Here is a 19,891-nt window from a genome sequence, read left to right on the forward strand (position 1 = left end):
TAACAGCTTCATATCTGGACACCCGCCACCCCGCACCAGGGAATTGGTTGTCGAACATTTCTCAACATGTCTTTGGGTGCAGAGAATTTGACACAGGGAAGAGACAACTGCTAATCAAACGTGCTTCATCAATAGAGTCACACTGTAGACCACTGGCGCTTAATATCTCTTAATATTCTGGGACAGAATCCAGTCTAGAACACACTTCTCAAAAGTCAGCCCACTCAAACAACCGGGCATTTTTATATTGGTCTCTATATGTCCCTGGCTGAGAGCTGCCTCTGTGGGACCCAGTAGGATCCAGGAGCTAGAAGAAGCCCTGGGTGGTCAGAGGCAGATGGCTGGAGGGGTTCAAGGCAGGACTGAGCAGACAACGGCTGATGGAGGAGCTGGGCACCCGGCACTGGTGCAGACTGAGGTTCAGCTCTAAGTGATGTGGTTATTATCTTTTTCTCCTCAGAGCTTGACTTCATGGACTTCATGGGAGAGGACATGACATGGATGATGGGGAGGAGGCTCTTGCAGGTGAATGACACTCTGACTTCTGAAGATGCAGGCTTCCGGAGCAGCAAGAACTGCACTGAACCAGGTAACCGTGGTGGCTGTTCTTGGCAGTGGTTGCCATTTTCTTTGCTGATGCCTGAGGAAAGGCTGGCTGCCATTTTTTCTTTTGAGTTCAAATCCAGAGACACACTGTAAGGACATTTAGAGCAGGTGTTTAAGAAATGCAAAAGGCCAGAGCCTATGGCATTGTGGAGGTGTGTTTCCAGCTCTGTTTTCTTTTCCTGGTGGAGAGTGAGGAAGTTCTGTGGTCGTCTGTCTCACACAGTCTCTCAGATCCTCTCTGGCTAGTTGTCAACCGGGAGCCTTGTTGCTGGCACCGTAAAGACACATGATATTGATCTTCTTGCAAGAAGTGAATATGAATTTATCAGTTGTTATATTTGATATATATTGAGCTTAAACTTAGCAAGAATTGTGCCTATTCTTAGCAAGATAGAGGGGACCCTTTATCTTGAATATCACTAAACTAAAAAGAAACTAAACTTCAAGGGGGATCAAAGGGAACTAGGCATTATTAGTATCTTACTCATCAGTCCTCAGGAAAACAAGCACCCCCTGGATGGATGAAGTCACTGACAGTTTGAACCAGAGTTTGGAAAACTTGTTTTAGAAAGGGCCAGACAGTAAATATTTTAAGCTTTGCAGACCATATATACCGTCTATAATATGGTTTAAAAAGAATCTTTGCAATGCTTTAAATTTTTAAAATCATTATTAGCTCACAAGCTGTTACAAACAAAACAAAACAAAAAGCAAAACACAACTGTGGGGAAGGGCGAGGTCTGTGGCTAGGTTTTGCCTCCCTGGCTTGGACTGCAGAACTCTCCAGCGCTTTGCTTCCCTCACTCCTTTGCCTCTTTACTTCCTTCACTAGCGTGCACTCAGGTCTCGCCTATGTCTGTCAGTGGCCCAGGGGCACAGCAGCATGTTGATCCCACATCCAAAGACTTATCTCACGTTTAGTGTCACGGATGGATAAAAACAATCTTCTTTTCACCCTCGAGACCATCAATCTTTGAGTACAGAAGTGTTTCAGGAAACTGTGTGGCTACTCTTCTTTGGGAAGATGGGTAGAAGTTCTCTTACTTACCATAGTGAAAATCTTAACAATGATCTCTCAAGGAAAGCTGCAAAGGACAAAAATAGATCCTACTTGTACCCACCCCCAAACCCTATCTAATCTATAGTCCTCAAGTTGGAGAATTCAAAGTACTGTGGTTGTTATTAAGTGCTCACGGGAGCATTCTGGAAGGCTAGTGAAGCACCGGCAGCGACACTAGCTGAAGAAATTAAATGCCCTAGCTAAGGAGACAGAGCCATGTGATAGAGCAGAACTTTACCAAGGACTGGCCTGAGAAGACATGACAGGGATATGGCGGGTTCTATCCCAAGGACCTTGGTGGTTGATCTGGTCTAAGAGTCAAACATTTTCTTTTCAACATCTTTCTTCAACTAATAGCTGACAGGGACTGGGGCTCTTAGAAGACAGAAAGCAAGCGCTAGAGAGCCCAGATGTCACCTTGGTATGGAAAGAAAGGTGTCAGACACGATGCATGACCTGTGTCTGCAGGTCCTGTGTTGGCCTTGGACATCTGCACGGCCAGGGGAGATGAGTGCTTTCATTTCTTTTTGTTGGGTTGTATTTGGGGGAAGATGGGCAGTCTCTCCATGAGTGGTGTCACTCACTCTATTAGGAAATACCTTTCTCTGAGTGACAGGTATAGAAATATCCTGTGCAGTGAGAGCCGTTCAGGAGAGGAAATGACTCAGATCCATGGGTAGTGGGGACTATGTCCAGGTTGATAAAAAGAGCACAGACCCAGAAATTGTTGGAGCTAGCAGGGGAGGGGAGAAGGAGGAGGAGAAGGAGCAGGAAGAGGAAGGCTTTGGAGGATAATGGGAGGCAGAAACAGAGCACTCTGTTGTGCTCTGTAGAACAGGTCCATACAGAATACGGAACTGGGACGTATACTCTTGTTTCCTCATCTGTAGACGAAAGGGACTAAGCTTCATGACTGGGGTCCTTGATTTTAAACCTAATTCTGTTTGGAAGACAAGCGTGCCTTAAAGAAGTGTCCCGTCCAAGTCCTAACGTGTTGAAGCCGGCATCCTCTAGGAAGCCTGGGAACACCCAGACTGTGGGGACCATCACTTCTGAAGGCTGTGGGTATGAAACATGTCTTACTGTGCCATCCAAGAAGGACACTGAATGATTTAAAGTCAAATGAACTCAAGCTAGGTAAAATAAAAATTCAGATTTTCAGATTCCTCAGCTACATGGCAAATACCCAATAGCTGTTTGTGACGATCGTAACTTCGTAGCACGGGTCATAAAACCTTTCTGTCAGCACTGAAAGGATTATTAGACAGGCTAGGCTACAACTTCCTATTGTTTTTGGATGCATCTTCCATCTTTCTAGCTCCATTGTAAACATCTGAGGGACTTACAGTGCATGTTTACATGCAAGAGTCCCACTTCTGACCTGGGCCTTGGGGCCACGCTCATGTAGGTTTGAATCCCACGTGTGGCATTGGACAACATAAGCAGGTTCTCTAAATATACCTCTCTGTGAAATTTTAATAATCATTCTAGCCTTTCATGACTTCTGTAAGAATTAGTAATGAAGGAATACAATATGCACAGCTTAGTGCTGTAGTAGGAATTTTCTCTTTACACTTCTGATTGCCTGCAGTGGGGTGCTCACTTCCCCATTTTGGGTGGGTCACAGTGCAAGAATCCTGGAGCCACAGTCTCCAGCTGCTCTGCACAAGAATAGGCAGCTATGTCTTGTCCGGCAGCTATGTCTTGAACCCTGGGGCTCAGCTCTTGTGCCGTCTTCTCACGTAGGAAACACCAGTGTGCCAGTGGATCGTCTGTGGCTAACAGGAAGATGACCAGAACATGTCCCAGACACACGACTCCTTTCTCCTAGATGCCCTTCCCAGAATCCTCTCTGAGCTCTGTTTTGCAGTCTTGACTAAGCAGATATTCCATACACTGGGCGGGGAGGAAAGCCGAGAGCCAAAGCTCCTATCAGGTCCTGACTTAGGGTCAGGGTTTTAACAGTACAGTAGACTCCCTGTCCATCATGTCCCCAGACTCCCTGTCAGTGCCTGAAATCACAGGTGGTACAGAACCTCATATAGACTGTTTTTTTTTTATACAAACATGCCTATGATAAAGTTTAATTGATAAATTAGGCAAAGTAAGAGATTAACAACAACGACTAATAATAGACTAGAACAATTATCATCATAGACTGTGTTAAAATTATTTAAAACTTAGAAGTTGCTCACTTCTGGAACTTTCCATTTAATATGTTCAGACCACGTATGGTGACTGTATGTAACTGAAACTGTGGGTAATGGAAACGGGGGGAAGTCAAGCTGGATGAGGGGATCCGCCATAGTCATGCCCTTTTAAGAGGCCCTGGACATAATCCTTATCATTTGTCCCGTGACTACAGTGGTATCTGCTATCAAGACTTCTAATGTGGGGCCAGGAAGGAAGCCCTGTGCTTTCTGGACTCCCTCTCTTCCCATGTGTGGTGATATCAGGAGCAGACATGTACTTAACAGAGATGATGGGCAGGGCTCCCCCCTCCTGTGCTTGGAGGGGTGATTATACAGAAACATGAGCCTTGGAGGTGCCAGGGTGTGCCCTGGCTGTCTGAGGAATGGGGTCAAGGTTATACACAGGAGTAATTTATTGTCTGTTGTAAAGGACAGCCATAGCCCCTTGTGATATCACAGGCTTCTTGGACTGTGTTTTTAGAACCCCTGGCATTGGAAAAAGGCTGTCGATTTGGGGATTAGAGGTTGTGTTTACCATTGGGGACCTGGGGCTGATTTTCTTCTCTGGTGTCCATTTTCTCAACCGTGAAACAGACCTTTAAACAGGTGATCCCTTCCATTGCACAAATCCAATTATTCTGAGAAATTGCAAGAATAGAAATTGGCCAAAACTGCCATTCCAAGACACTTTCCTAGCTTCCTTATTAACCGCTATGTATTTGCAAAAAAGAAAATCCACGCTACACCTCAGACCTTTTACTCATTCAACCCTGCTCCCTCAGCTTCCCTTTTCTTGAAAGCCAAGAGCCCAGAACACCCAGTCTGTGGCCTGAAGAAGCCCAGGGAACATGGGCACTCTAATAAAGAGAGCAGTGTTAGCTGTGACTGGCATACCAGCATTAGGATGGCTGCCCTTCACAGGGCAGCTTGTCCCTTTAAGAATGCATCGCTGAGCCGGGCATGGTGGCACGCAGGCGGCCTCAGCTACTAGTGAGGCCCTCTGAAACTTAGTGAGACCCTGTTTCAAAATAAAAATAAAAAATAGGACTAGGGGTGTAACTCAGGGGTAGAATGTTCCTAGGTTCAATCCCCAGTACTGGGGAAAAAAAGAGGCATTGCTGTTTAGTCCAATATTTTAGATTAAAAAAAAAATCATTCCTCTTCCCCTGAAAGACCTGGTTTTAGTGAAATTTGTATTTTTTTTTTACCTCCAGAATTGCATGAAAAAGACTGACCTCCAGGCTCTGATTCCTTCTATTAGTGTTCCGCTTCTCTGTGAATTTTTTCAGGTTGTTTTCTTAGCCTGACACTGCCGATTTCATCTGAAGCCTAGAAGCGTATTGTTTTTTTGGCAAATGACACTTGAAATTGTTTACTCAGATGACCCATTGAGAGAAATCTAACTTCTAATAAATCTGATCCACGGAAAATTAAGTTAGCTAACTGTAATATTGCGGGTGGTGGACAACTGCGGCAGAAGTGAATTCCTTATAATATTTCCGTGTGCTCTCGGAAAATAACTCCAGAAAATAACTGCCATCCTTTGGTTCTCAGTTCTTTGATGTTTTACGGAAATGTGCGTCTCCTTGGAATGCCTCTTCCAAATAAACTTTGGAAGAAACTATTTCAAACAGTGGCCTGGTGTGGGCGTCACTGTGAGACCCTTTGGATGGAGTCCCTGACTCTGGCTTGGTTGGGGGCAAGGCTTCTGGGGGAGGTGAGGAGGACACCTGGGCCTGCATTCCAAGACAAGGTGAGGGTCCCCGTGTGCTTACCAGATCAGGTGTTTATAGGAATGGCCAGAAACCATGTGATGTCAGAGTTATAGGAAAATTGCAATAGAGACAAAAGCCCTTGAGTGAAGCAACATGGGGCAGGTTCAAGGGCATGGCCTGTGACAGGTGCCTAGACATAGGTGGGGAGGCAGGATAAGCGTGTTCGAGGTGCTGGCCATGAAAAATGAGCACCAGAAGTCAGGATGCCACTGTTCATGGGCTGGCGCCTGGGTTTATAGGGTGTAAACCATAACGTTGGGGTTGGCTGTCTTAATGTGGGGCAGTGTATGACCAATGTAGCAAGCACGAAAGATTCAACTTCTTCACCTTTTACATGAAAAAAAAAAAACACATTTCAAGACGCAGTGGGCCTGGTCCACCTGCTCCAGAAGACACAACCTGTCAGAGGCAAAGAAGGGGGGCGAGCTCAGGAGATGCTCAAATCATAGAAATAACCGAGTATAAAATGTGATGTTCACACAATCTAGAATCATGCCATCCGGTAGAAACAGAATGTGAACTAAAAATGTAGTTTTATATTTATTTAGAAGCTACACTGCAAAAGTAAAAAAGAAACAGTTGAAATTAATTTTAATAACTTTTCATAAACATATCCAAAATTTTAGAAGTGATACATTATATTTACCTCAGTGTGCTTAGTTATTGCTGAGTGTGAATCCAGGGGAGGACTAAATTTAAAGTCTTTAAATTCATTTATTGAGCAGGGTGTGGTGGCACATGCTTGAAATCCCAGTGCGCAGGAGGCTGAGACAAGAGGATCACAGGTTCGCAGCCAGCATCAGCAACTTAGGCCCTCCACAACTTAGTGAGACCCCGTTTCAAAATAAGGAAGAAAATAGGCCTGAGGATGTAGCTCGGAGGTAGAATGTCCCTGAGTTCAATCCCCAGTAACCCCACATACACACACACAAACCCATGCATTATTTTACTAGCTCATGTAACTGCCACTAAATTCTCTCTGCAGTTGTAAGGTTAACGATTCAGAAAACAGCTATTGACATTCTTAAGTAGAACAAATTGGAACATAACATGATATGATTTTAATTTGTATCAAGCTTTTTACTGAATTAGTTAGGTGGGGGTTATAGTAGTGCTGTAACAGGTTTGGGGGCTTAACATAAGTTTCTTTCTCACCTGGAGTTCTGGTCTGTGGTAACACATTGCAAGAAGTGGTCCATGGACTTTGCATCCTTTTGTCTTCTGGCTTCCCACCCAGACACTTGGATTCCAAAGCACCCTGTTTCTTTTGGTGGAGAAGAAAGACATGGAGTCCTGACATAGTAGAGTATTATGAGCTAAGTGTGTTCTTTTCACATTCCATGGACTAGTCTTCAGTCACATGACAACCTCTAGCTGCAAGGGAGGCTGGGACATGGACATTAATAATATAGAAAGAAGACAAAACAGGTTTGGTGTATAGCTAGCTGATCTCTGATGTATTAATTTTCCCCAAACTTGTTTTTTTTTTAAACAAACTTCTGAACTTTCCTTTGTGCTTGCTTGTCTTATTACAAAGGCTTTATTTTCCCATGATCGAGAAACCATGATCCAAACTTGTTTTTCAAGCCTGGCTTAAACTATTGGCTTAGTAATCATGGCTCTCACCTGGTCCAGGTAATTTAATTTGGTGGTCTTTTTACTTTGGAAGTATCATCAGTGAGGTAGGAATTGTCTCAGTTGTGCCCACTTGCAAAGATACATATTTTTCTTGGAAGTACAAACACGTGAGGGAAAATGATAAATGTTTCTGTGTAGACTTCATCTATGTCATTCTGTGGAAAGAATTAATTTGAGTCCCAGAATAAAACCAAATTCTGTTACTTCCAACTATAAGATGTCAGGTGAATATCCTAAATTCTTCGAGCCTCATTTCCACCTTCTGTACAATGTAGATTAGTACGCCATCTTTACAGGGCAGTAGTAACCACTGAACTTTGTACATAGCTGGGTCCTCAGTCATAGTGTGTGATACTCTATAACTATCAGCTACTTTTTCTTTGTTACCAGAAATACAATAAATAGAGGGTAAGCTGATGGAAATCGTTTACAGGGACTTGACCACTTTCCAGGCACACCAGAACATGGATTATTAAGATTGTTTGAAGGGTAGTAAATTATTTAGGGCAGTTCAGCAACCATGCAGCATTCTTTTAGGTTGAGTTGGACATAGAAGACAAATTAGAGGTATTAACTAAAGTATCTGAGTAATGAAGTTTTCTGGCCTATGAGGCCACTAGATAGATAAACAGGATGAGAGAGAGAGAGAGAGAGAGAGAGAGAGAGAGAGAGAGAGAGAGATAGGTAGAGATTGAGATTTTCTACTTCATAATAAAGACTTTAAAAAGTCTCAGACTTTGGGAATGAATGAAGGTCCAAACATCATTTATTCCTTCTAGCTTTGATAGCCCTTTTGGAACTTTTTTATCGAGGCATTTTCTAAAGGCTCTGTTTTTAAAAGCTGGTTTTTACGCTAGTGAGTGGTGCCTGGGATTTGAAACACAAGGAAAGGGTGATGAAGTCTACTCTTAGGTGCAGAGCTCTGGGGCCCTATTGCAGTGTACTTCAGACTTCAAAGCTTGTCATGTCCTTTAGCCCATTGGAATAGTTTGGCCCTTGGAACAAATAACCTCCAAGTCAGGAATGACCGTACTATGGTATTTAGTTGAAAGATAAGGTAGCCTGAGACCAAGGTAAGTTGAGTTAAAGAATTAAAATTACAGAGCTATGGCTGGGAGACTTGTAACCCTTGCACTTGGGAGACTGAGACAAGATTTCAGTTTAAGGCCAGCCTCAGCAATGTAGTCAGACTCTTAGCAACTTAGTGAACCTGTTTCAAAAAATAAAATATAAGGCTGGGGGATAGCTCAGCCTCAGAATGCCTTTGGGTTTCCCAGCAACACACACACACACACACACACACACACACACACACACACACACACATCCAGAGTCATAAATGTGAAAAGAAGTATACGGATTATTGCTCCTCCTAGTAACTTCCAAATCATTTTCTTTCAAGCCAGGGCTCAACAAACAAGAGCTCTTCGCTAAATTGGGCCTGTTGACTATATTCCTAAATAAAGTTTTACTGGAATACAGCCACACGTCCATTTCTGTGCATTTATGCCTTGTGTCTTTCTTATCTGCAAAGGCAGAGTTACGAGTAGTGGAGATACACACCCCGGGGGCTGCAAAGTCTAAGATATTTACTCTCTGGCCCTTAAGAGAAAATCTTACTCCTGCTCCTGCTTTAAGCCCTGAGTCCAATGCCTCTTCCAGGCCAGAGGGAGGTTGAGGCAGGAGTGACATTCCCAAGTTCCTCTCTGCTATCCCTGATCCTCCCCAGATAGTACCTATGCCACATAAAATATTTCTCATATCACCCTCCAGTTGGGGAATCTGTTATTCAAGTACTTTCCCCATTCTTCCCTCTTTACTTAAAACACAGTGGAAAACCTCTGTTCTCCACATCTCTGTTCATGTGTTGGAAACTGTCTAAAATGTCACTGGAATATCCAATTTCCACCCCCTAATATGCCTTGGGATCTCTGGCATGGACTCCCCTAGTTCTGAAGCATGTGTCCACCTGTCCAGTGCTCACTACTCCTGGGAACTGCTTCCCTTTATGGACAGAGAGTGACGTTCCCATGCAGAGTTGGCTGCTGGCATACCAGCCCTTGCCACACACAGTTGCCCTGGAGCTGGTCTTGCAGGGACCCAGTGCCCCGAACAGCATACTCAAGTGTGTGCACAGGCCATGGGTATTGGATTGGGGTGACTGGGGACACCCCAATTGGATCAGTACAAGGGAAAGCCACTTCCCAGCCCAGTGCACCCCTTGGCTGAACCCACGTGTCTACAGTGGTGATGGCCAAGTCTTCCTGCACGCCAAGGAGCAAAACATATGTCAGGGTATGTCTCCTGCTTTCTGAGGGCTCACCTGCAGCTGGGTCTCCTTTCTTCAACAGCAACATGCCCAGAGGAATGGGGGGACTCTTTTTGAATGGCTTACTTAGAAATTATGATCTCATTTTGTAGATGAAGACAAGGTCCAGGTGCAAAGGGGTGTTGCCAAGGTTCAGCACTAGTTGGCACTAGAGCTAGGACTACTGGCCCCAAGACTAGGCTGTCCTGCAAACCTGGGTTATGAGGAGGGCACCCCTCTGCCCTTATCTGAGTGCTTTCAGATGGCTTAGGACAAGCAGCAACATCTATCCCCGGGGCTCCATCAGGATGCTCTACTCTGAGACCTGTTGGACCAGAGACTCTGGGAAGAAGGCGGAGACAGCTTCCCAGAGGCTTGGTAGAGGTCCTCAAGTGTGAAGCCTCATGTCTTAGCTCCTGGGAGTCACCTGAGGAGAGTAAACCTCAGCTCCATCCCAGACCAAGAAAATGAAATCTCTGGGACTGGGAACCCAACCTCAGAGGTGCCAGCGCTTCCTGGGTGCCTTGGTCTGAATGTTTTGTGTCACTCCCAAAATTCCTGTGTTGAAATCCTCCCGCCCAAGGTGAAGATATTAGGAAGTAGAACCTTTGGGATGAACCTATTGGATTAGTGGCCTTATATGAATGGCCCGAGAACTCTTTTGCCCTTTATATCATGGGAGACAGCACAAAGGTGCCATCTGTGAACTAGGAAGTGGGGCCTCACCAGACACGGAGGCTGCTGTGCTCACTCTTAGACCGCTAGCCTCCAGAACTATAAGCAATAATGTTGTTTGGAAGCCACCCAGTCCATGGTACCCTATTTTGAAATCCCGGATGGGCTGTGGCACTGGGTGATACAGTGAGCAGTCAAGGCAGAGAACCACAGCCTGACACCCATCTGTTAGGTTGACACTGTCCATTCTCTGTCCATCTGGCTGAGGGAAGGAGAGCTGAGCTTGCAGTTCAGCTAGAGCCCAGCCCTCTACAACAAAAACACACTCACGCAAAGGGAGAGCTTCCCCCAAATTTACGACCCCAAGCTTACTCTGCTGTAGGCTCGTGATTCATTCAGGGTTCCTTGTTTGCCACGGGTGTAGTCACTCATTTGTATACTCTGACTTTGGGTGGTGGCCATAGGAATCTTTGTTTCCAAGATTCCTTAGAAACATCACAACATCGGGATGGAGTTTCACAGGAGCCATATTTTACAATCCCTGGATATTGAAGTTGGGAGATAACATTCCTGCCTTCTCCTATCTGGAGATCTGTTCTTGCCTCTGGCCCAACGATGCCTCACTGCTTACCTTCCCGATTTGCTCAGATCCTGGGCTGGCTGAGGTGTAGGGCTGAGGTGGCTGTGGGGCTCAGGGGAGGTCCATGGGGTACTAACCGTTCCCCTGCCACACGCTGACCTTGAATGTGGTGCTTTCGGGCCCTACTGGACTCAGAGGGAGGACAAGGCCCAGTGTGTCCCAGCTTCTCTACCCAAAGGCTCCAAGACACTTCTCTAGCTGCACAGAACAGTTCATATTGCTGGCTGAGGCCCGAAGGGATGCATGGTGGAGGTGCCTCTCACAGGCTGTCTGTGGCTGGTGGGCCGAGGCACACACCTCCATTTTGTATGCTCTGGGATAGGTCCTCACTAGGCAGGGCTCACATTCCACTGCAGAGAGCAAGTGTAAACAAGAAGCTGTCTGGGTTATCATGTTGGTGTCTGTGTGGTGTCTGGTGTGATCCCATTTGGTTTGGCTAAAATTTCCATGATAGAACAATAACATTCCCGAATTAAAAAATTGCAATTCTTTTAGAAGCTGACTCAGAACGGGTGGGTTTGGGCCCAGCCCGGTATCTAATCTGTCCTGTCCAGGCTTTTGGGCCATGAGCAGAGCCTGGCCTCCCAGCCCCGGGGCTGACTGGGGCCTCAGACCCCGCCTAGAAACACAGTGTTGGGATCAGGGACTCCTCATTGGGAAAGGAAAGAGGACAAGCCTCAGACCACTGGGATAGACCACTCTGGAGGGAAGCAGAGGACCGGGGGCCAGATTAGGCTGTCATTAGAGCTTCTGTTTTCCTGGTCACTAAAATGGTGATCATACTGCTTACCAAGCCTTGGAGTCATGAAAAAACCTGAATATAAGGGGTTCCCGCATTTCATAATTGTAAAGCACTCCTGGGTAGAGTTAGAGACCTAGGCTTGGGTCCCATGGACCTGGGGAAGAGTACTGACTTTGACGTCCACCCACAGGCTGTGGCACACTGGGCCAGCCATCTAACCTCTCAGAACCTTGACAGTGGGGGTGAATCATGGCCCAGACAGTTGGGAGAATAAGCTGTGTGGGATTCATGACCCACAGCAAAGGCTCAGCCCTGGATGGATGCCCCTCCGCCAAGCCCACACAGTAGGACTCATGGACAGGGTCTCCACTGTAAGGCAATGTACAGGAGACTGTGATTTTTTTTATTCAGGTGTTGATTCTTCTTAATACTTAGAACATGGGAATTTTCTACTATACGGGGACAGTAAAGTAAACCTGACAGGTACTAATATTATAGAAACCCAGGTGGAAAATAGAAATAGTCTTAATTGTCAAAGCTTATGTGTGGATCCCTAGAAGAGTCCATCAGAAGAAATATAAGCCTCCCGGTGCATCTTTTATTGGTCAGTTGGAATGTCATTTCTAATATTTTGTTGGTTTTCTGTTTCGGTCAGCATTCTCACTGCCGTGAGCCAAACATCTGACATGCAAAACGGAGAGGAAGGAAAAATTTTATTTGTTCACAGTTTTGGAGATTTCAGTCCCAGTCAGTGTCTGTCTGTCTGTCTGTCTGTCTGTCTCTCTCTCTCTCTCTCATTCTCTCTCTCTTTGTGTGTGTATGTGTTCTATATAAGTGTGTACATACATAGATTCAATTTTTTGCTGGCTCCAAGCAGGAGCTGGGGCTATAATCTTTAGGTGGGGAGCAGAGAGCAAAAGAGGAAGGAAGAGAGGGTCTGATCCAGATGCTGCAGCTTGATGGACTGGGGACACACACAGTGGACCTGGCCACATCCCTAGGGACCCTTTCACAGCAACCAAGTACCATGTCCAGCATGGCTGTGTACAGTGTAAGAAATGGGGACATTGTGTGTGTGTGTGTGTGTGTGTGTGTGTGTGTGTGTGTGTGTGTTACTGAGGATTAAACACCAGGGGCATTCTACCTCCAAGCTACAACCCTCAGCCTTATTTTTTTATTTTGAAACAGGATCTCATTAATTTGCTGAGGGCTGAGGGCTTTGCTAAGTTGCTGAGTTTAGCCTTGAACCTGCAATTCTCCTGCCTCAACCTCTAAAGTACTAGGACTATGGTATGCTCCACCGTGCCTGGAGGACATTTTCATTCCAAACAATAACATTTTCTCAGGGTATATTCATAGAAAAATCACTGATGATGGGGATTTGGGGTTTTAGACCAGATATGCAGGGTTGGAGATTATAATATATATATATATATATATATATATATATATATATATATATATATATGTTTTTGTATATGTATACACACATATACATACACACACACTCAATATACACCAGTGGATGAAGAAAAGGAATTGCAGGGACTGTGAACAGAAGGAAAAGAACTGGGACTTGAGTATAACTCCTTTGTCTTGGTGCATTCTCAGCTCTGTCCCTCTTTCTTGGTTCATTCTGGCTGCCACAATGAAGTGTGTAGACTGGATATCTTATAAGCAACAGAAATTAAGCGGGGCACGGTTGGGAGGCTGAGACAGAAGGATCTCAGTTTGCAGACAGCCTCAGCCACTTATTGAGGCCCATCAAAATAAGAAATAAAAAAAATAGGGCTGGATGTGTATCATGGAGGTAGAATGCCCCTGGATTCCATCCTGAGAACCACAAAAAAGTAAATAAATAGACAACAGAAATTTATTGTGTATTGTTCTAGAGTCTAGAAGTTCATGAAAAAGCATGGGCAGGTTTAGGGAGTGATAAGGGCTCTCTTCCTGGATATAGTGGATCCCCTCACTCTAATTTCACCTGGGGAAAGGACAAGGCTGCTCTCTGGTTTTTCTTAACCTGAGGTGTGAGGATTTCAGCACTTGAACTCGGGCGGGGGCAGACACACTCACACCACGCAGTCCTTCACCACTGTCCATGCTGAGGTGGGAGTCTGCCCTTTGGATGTGACTTTAGTCAAAGCATCCAGGAGGAGCTGCCTGTGTTCCGTGTTTCTCAACTGCCTGCTCCATTTTAATTGCAAGTCTTGGGCTGGTTTATTAAATGATTTATTGAAGACTGAATTTAAAGAAGGGAAAGTGTGTCACATCTGTGTCTCCCCCTCTGTCGGGCCGTCTTTATCCATTGAGCCTGGTTTCATATAGAACGCTGGTTCCTTTGCAAAATCATTTTGTGTTCCTGGCTCAGAGAAGAACATTGCCTCTAAGGTGCCCAGACCAAATAACTCGGTGCCTGGTGGCTCTGGCCCAGGTTTCCAGGGGACAGGATCTCTCAGTAGTTAGCAGTATATGTTGTCCTATCGATATCACGTTTTCACGTGCTGCTGATGTGAAAATTTGCATTCGGTCTCAAGAATCTGGCCTTTAGGTTCTTTCTTTTCTTTTTTCATCCCAAAATTTTATTATGAGTATTTGCAAACATACATGAAAATAAATAACATTTTACACCAAATACCTAATGATGCAGGACCGAGGCACCACGCTTTGAATTTCACTATATTGACTTTATCCTTTGTTTCTCCGTGTGTCCAACCCTGTACCCATCCATCAGCCCAGCCTATTTTAGTGGACTTCAAAGCAGTTTACAGATTACCATGCATGTCATTAACTAAATCTTACTATTTATTTACCCTTCTTTTTTGGGGGGGGGTTTATTTACACATAATGAAGTGGACCATCAATGATTTCCAACATGGAAATATACCCGTGCACCCAAGTACTCAACTACTACCATGGTACAGGACAAACCACTTCCCAGGAAGCTCTTGTGTGGCTCCCCTCAGGAAAGTCTCATCCCAGCTCACGCCCTCACATTCGCCCATGTGATTTCTATCACCAAAGATTAGTTTGTACTCATTCTAGAACTTTATGTGCATGAGTCATACAATATGTGCTCTTTGATATAAATCTCCTTAGCGTGTTATTTTGAGGTTCATATGTGTTCTGTATGATTATGCATGCACACACAGATGCCAATATGCATGTGCACACACAGATTACACATACACTGTAATAAACCTTCCAGACAGATACTAATGTGTTGGATATTACTTTTCTTCCTCCATGAAATGCCTAGCGGATTTTGGTCACTTTTCCTGGGTACTGATTTTAGGTCAACTTTCAAAGAGATTTTCCCAATGCCTGGAAACTGAGTCAGAGCTTTGGTTGACCAAGAAAAACAACTTAGCAAAATCTAGTTATCGCTAAATGCCTCTACTCCCCCTTTCACTTACTTCCGAAACAGAACTATGAACCGGATTCAGCAAAGTTGGGTTAGCCGGACGCTCATCGTTGGGGGGTGGAGAAAGGGGAAGTGAGTGGTGGGGGGCACCAAGTACTGTGTGGATGTACGCCATTGTCGATATGATCCGTATTATGATGTGAAACTATAGTGTACCAATAAAAAAATAAAAAATAAAAAAGTTGGGTTAGTAGGAAGGGAAGGAAGGGAGGAAGAAAGGAAGGGAGGGAAGGGAGGAAGTGGTTTCTCTGGTCCTTAGGGCCTTGTAACCAGCCTGTCTCTCCAGGTTTGGTAGCTGTGCATTTAGCTATCATAAGAAGTAGGAGGAGCGGAGCGGAGAAGATAGAAGAAATTATTGGATTCATTGAGCAAAACCGCCACGGAAGCTATTTCCAGTGGCCAGGAAACCCACGTGGATCCTTCTGGAGCTGAGCAGACTCCTAATTAAAATCATAGCATCAGGAAGATAAAACCATTCTTTCTTCAGGAACCTGAGTTGAAAACTGAATGCCTGGCTAGGTAAGGAAACCAGCTTCTTCTCTTGACCACACCCCAAAGTGTAGGGAATTGTGTATGTCGGGGTCTGTGAAAGGTAGATCCTCAGTTTCCCAAAGTTTGTCATCGCCAAAGCCTTTGTTGGTACAGGGACTCACGTGCTTCTCCATGTCACCTTTTCACTTTTCAGTTCCTGACAAGGTCATCTTGAGGTCATCTGAGATACAAAAGTGACAGTGTACAAAGATGGTGTGCTCTTGGGGACCATAAATATATCACTGTATTTATCAAGTACTTTGATGTAGTTTGGGTTCCTCCAGAAGCAGCCAGACAAGGGATCTGGCTGTGGTTAACTTATTTGTGAGGTGATCCTAGAAAAGATAGGTAGGAAGTGGGGAAGTGAGACTGGGAAGGGCAAATAAGGTGCCCAGTACACCAGGTGTCATTAGCTGGTGACCACTTTGGATACCTGGGCTTAATCTGCTCAGAGTACCCCTGGATACAAGGGAGAACACACAGTGCAGAATTCTCTCACCTCCAGGTGAGGGAGCTGGGTAATTATACACTGACTTCCATCAGTCCTGGGTTAGGGCCTACTCCAAGGGCTTTCAAAACCCTGGCATTTCCTTCCTGCTCCTGATGCAGATAGAGCCGTGCCTGTGATCAGGGACAACCCCCAGGTGTAGTGGTTGCAAATTGGGCTGGCATGTCCCAAAGAACTAAGAGTGAGGGGAGGTGATTGGGCGCTGGCAGCTATTGCTAAACTCCTTCCTTCCCCAGACCGCTGGGTAGATCGGAAGGCTCATCCTCTCCCAGAAGACCACACAGTGGCTCTTCCCTGCCTCCGTGTGTGTATGTGTGTTCATCTCGCTAAGTGCAGGTGCTCAGACTCACCCTATTTGTTTTCAGTGATTCGTAACATGTTTGTGCAAGTGTTGGGGGCTGGAGGAGCCACAAGCAACAGCCTTTGGGTCTGTGAGAGAAAGTGGGGTTTCCATGAAAAGCACAACATATTTTTTCCTTCCTTTCTTTCTCATTCATCTTTTCCCACCTGGATCCATGCCTCTGGACTTCCAGGCACCCCCCAAAAGCTCAAAACATGTCAAAATTGCAAAAAGGGAAGCAGTATTAAAATCATACTTTGGCTCTTGCTGCAAGAAAATAGAAGCTTTCATCTGAAGGGTCTCGTCACCAGGGCTGTTCTTTTAATTTTACAATCTGTGAAAGTAAGAGTTATTTCTAGAAGTATTTCTGGAGCCTGGGGCTAGGGCTTATGTAAATTCAGAGAGGACTCCATTTGAGCCCTGAACAGAAGTTGTAAAATGGTATCATTGCAAATGTCTAGTTCAGTTTGTGGTCTTTGGCATGTGTGTGATTTTAGGGCTATCCACAGAATTTATTGGCTCCACAGTTAAAAGGCAAATGGATCCATATCTTTAGGCAACTATTTAATCCCTCAATGGGCTCTACCCTCTGTAAAATGAAATTCATATTTCATACTAAATCAGAGTAAGTGGGTGTGTTTAAAGTAGGGTCACCTGAGTGCCTGATGTTTGACACCGCCCCATGATTTTATATCTTCAGAGCCCCTCAAATGTGGGGCACATGTAGCTTAGCGATGCTCTTCAGCCCATAGCTGGTGCAGTAGGAGGGAACATCCATCCTGGAATGTGACGTGTAGGTCTCTGAGAGGTGGTGGAGTGCAGTCTCTGGAGGACAGCGTGCACCTGTACGACATGGTATTCTAAACCAGGGCCAAGAGGGTTCTCCTGTGAACATGGCTCTTACTCCTCTTCCTTGACTATGGCTGGCCCTTATGACTCGCTTCTAACAGACAGCATGTGGCAGAAGTTGTGTGCCTTCCAATGCAGAGTCATAAATGGCAACACAACATCCACTCAGTCATCTTTGAATGGTGACTCTCGGGACCCAGCTGCCATGTTGGGAGGAAACTCAGGCTTCCGGGAAAGCCACGTGCCGGGGCTTCAGTCAGTAGCCACAGCTGAGGACCCAGCTGCAGGCCGGCTTGACAACTAAGCAACCCAACCAGAAGAGGAGGACGCCTCTTAGATGATCCCAGCTCCGGCCGCTACCTGACTGCACCTGACCCTGAGTAAAGAGGGTACAAATGAGCCCTGGTCACCTTCGGAACCAGGGGAGACAGCAACAACAATAACGACAAAGATGGCGGTGGTTATGCAGCTGTAACTGAACATACACGTGCTCACTGTCATGTACTGAAGAGCATCCACAGCCAGCAGAGGATTCCCCACTGCCCACCAGGCACCTGTTTCTTCTGATGTAGGCACCTACTCACTTCTCGCTTCCTATGAAATCGGTTCCTATGAACTTCTCTCTGGTGCCAGGTCCCCGTCTTGTCCCAAGGTTTCCAGCTGTGTTGACCTTACAAGGTTGGGAATTGAGAACCTGGCTGCAAAAAACTTCTATCTTTTCCCCCTGCACCTGGCATCGAAGAGGTGGTGGCAGCTACAGGAAACACGTCTCTGTGTTGTTGCAAGCCCTTGGCACCTACTTGCCTTTTGGTTGTGACCTTCGTAACAGAGCCTGTCCTGCTACAGGGTGCATAGCAGTGGCATCTCTGTCCTTTTCCGGGCTGGAGGGCATTCAAAGTGGAGGGCAGAGACCTGGGAACCCAGCCAGGGGCCTTTTCTCTTCCTTTCTCTCTTACACCTCTTTCTCTTCAGCTCAGGAATGGAGCTGCCATTTTCTCACTGGCTCATGGGAAGAAATGTTAGAATGCATGTGAAAGAAATTAGAAAATCTGCAAAGGTGTTGTGAAAATGGAAGCTACTATTAAGAGATTAGTGAGGAATTACCAGGTGAGACACAAGCAGCATACCTTTGCAGCTATTTTATCTCCTCATAGCTAAAGTTAGAGTCATGAGCTTCCAACACTCAGGAACTTTCAAACGTCGTGTGGCCCTCAGCCCACACAATGCCTGAATTCCTTTGGGATGTCACTGTGAAGTGCTTCTCTGTCATGTCCTTGGATATCCTCAGAGACGAACGGGACTTCTCCCCACTTTCTTCCAGAGAGCTTTTATTCCTGGGAAGCTGGGGTTAAAGTCATTTTCCTGGTGGAGAATCAGATTCATTTTCCTTTCCATCATCTCGAGTTTTGTACCCTAAATCTTACTCATTTTCCACAGGATATATCTTTGAGGCCAAATATTAGTTTCTCTCTTGTTTAGGCTTCTCTCTCTAGCTTTTCAGTCATCCCCTTCTGTGACATGGTTTTGGGACCCCTGCCGACTCACTGCCGATGGTCTAAATGTTCATCTCTTCTTCAGCTTTTAAAAATTTACCACCTGTGACTCTATTTGAACAACCTGTAAAGAAATTTAAGCCAATTCAATCCATACTCCACTGTTAGATAAAACTAGGGTTTCAATCTATAGTTGTTTTTTTTTCCCCAGGGACAAGGTAAAGGCAGCAGGCATTTTTTGGCAACTCATTGGAGCTAGGGCTGGGCTGAGTGTTTACCTGCAATGTTTTATTAATTCTGGTGTCAGGCCCATGAGTTGGGCATTTCAGGAGCACCCAATGAGAGCAGGGTAGAGCTGAAGTTAAAGTCTGGCCAAGTTCTCCTTATATTTCCTCTTGTCGTTCCAGCCTATATAGGCTCAGAACTTGCAGGACAAAGACCAGTAGTTGTGGAAATAATGCATCTACTCATGATTCTTCCCTGGAGTTCAGCTTAGGTAGGAGCGAGATCTATAGGGAGACATGGGGATCAGTCCCACGTCTAAACATAAAATTCACTCATGTTTCATATACATCCGATACACAGAGCCTGGAGGTAATTTTATACATTATCTGTCTAGTTTTTGAGATGCATGTGTACACTCTAGTTCATTTTAACAGCTTTCTAGCATTCCATTGTATCACTAGATTTCTATTTATTTATTCATCCATCCCCCAGTAACCAACATACTGTTTTCAGGGCTCTGCCATGGAAGATTAATTTATTATAATCACCACCCTAACTTTTCAAGCAAGTTTTCACCACCCTACATTAAAGCAAGGACATTTGGAGTCGGCAGGTAAATGACCTGCCTCTGATGTCATATTTAATAGACTGTACAGAGAATAAACCCGTAACCTTCATCGAGGGCCAGTGGTCTTTCTCACTATTCAATAGTTTGTCCTCCTTCAGAAAGGAGATGAGTTAAAGAATCTTCTAGAATCTTCTAGAACAGCATCTTCTAGTTCAAATACCTCAAAGCTACCCAGCCCCTGGGATATAAGACCATTTTCTGTCTTGGATTAACATTCTTTTCTTCATTTCAAACTGCATATAATTTCCCAGAAGAGC

The 19,891-nt window shown here is 45.1% G+C and overlaps 1 protein-coding gene across 1 annotated transcript in view; it reads left to right on the forward strand.

Moving 5' to 3' along the window:
- Positions 1-19,891, forward strand: part of SLC24A3 (solute carrier family 24 member 3) — a gene marked incomplete at its 3' end in the record, with an annotated part of 445,609 nt that overhangs the window by 69,083 nt on the left and 356,635 nt on the right. Inside the window, exon 2 of the mRNA XM_080716323.1 lies at positions 461-589. Coding sequence (XP_080572449.1) covers positions 472-589 — 118 coding nt within the window. The 5' untranslated portion in view covers positions 461-471. The remainder of the gene's footprint in view (positions 1-460; positions 590-19,891) is intronic.

Source organism: Muscardinus avellanarius, assembly GCF_963383645.1.
Source record: "Muscardinus avellanarius genome assembly, chromosome: 19".
Lineage (NCBI taxonomy): Eukaryota > Metazoa > Chordata > Mammalia > Rodentia > Gliridae > Muscardinus > Muscardinus avellanarius.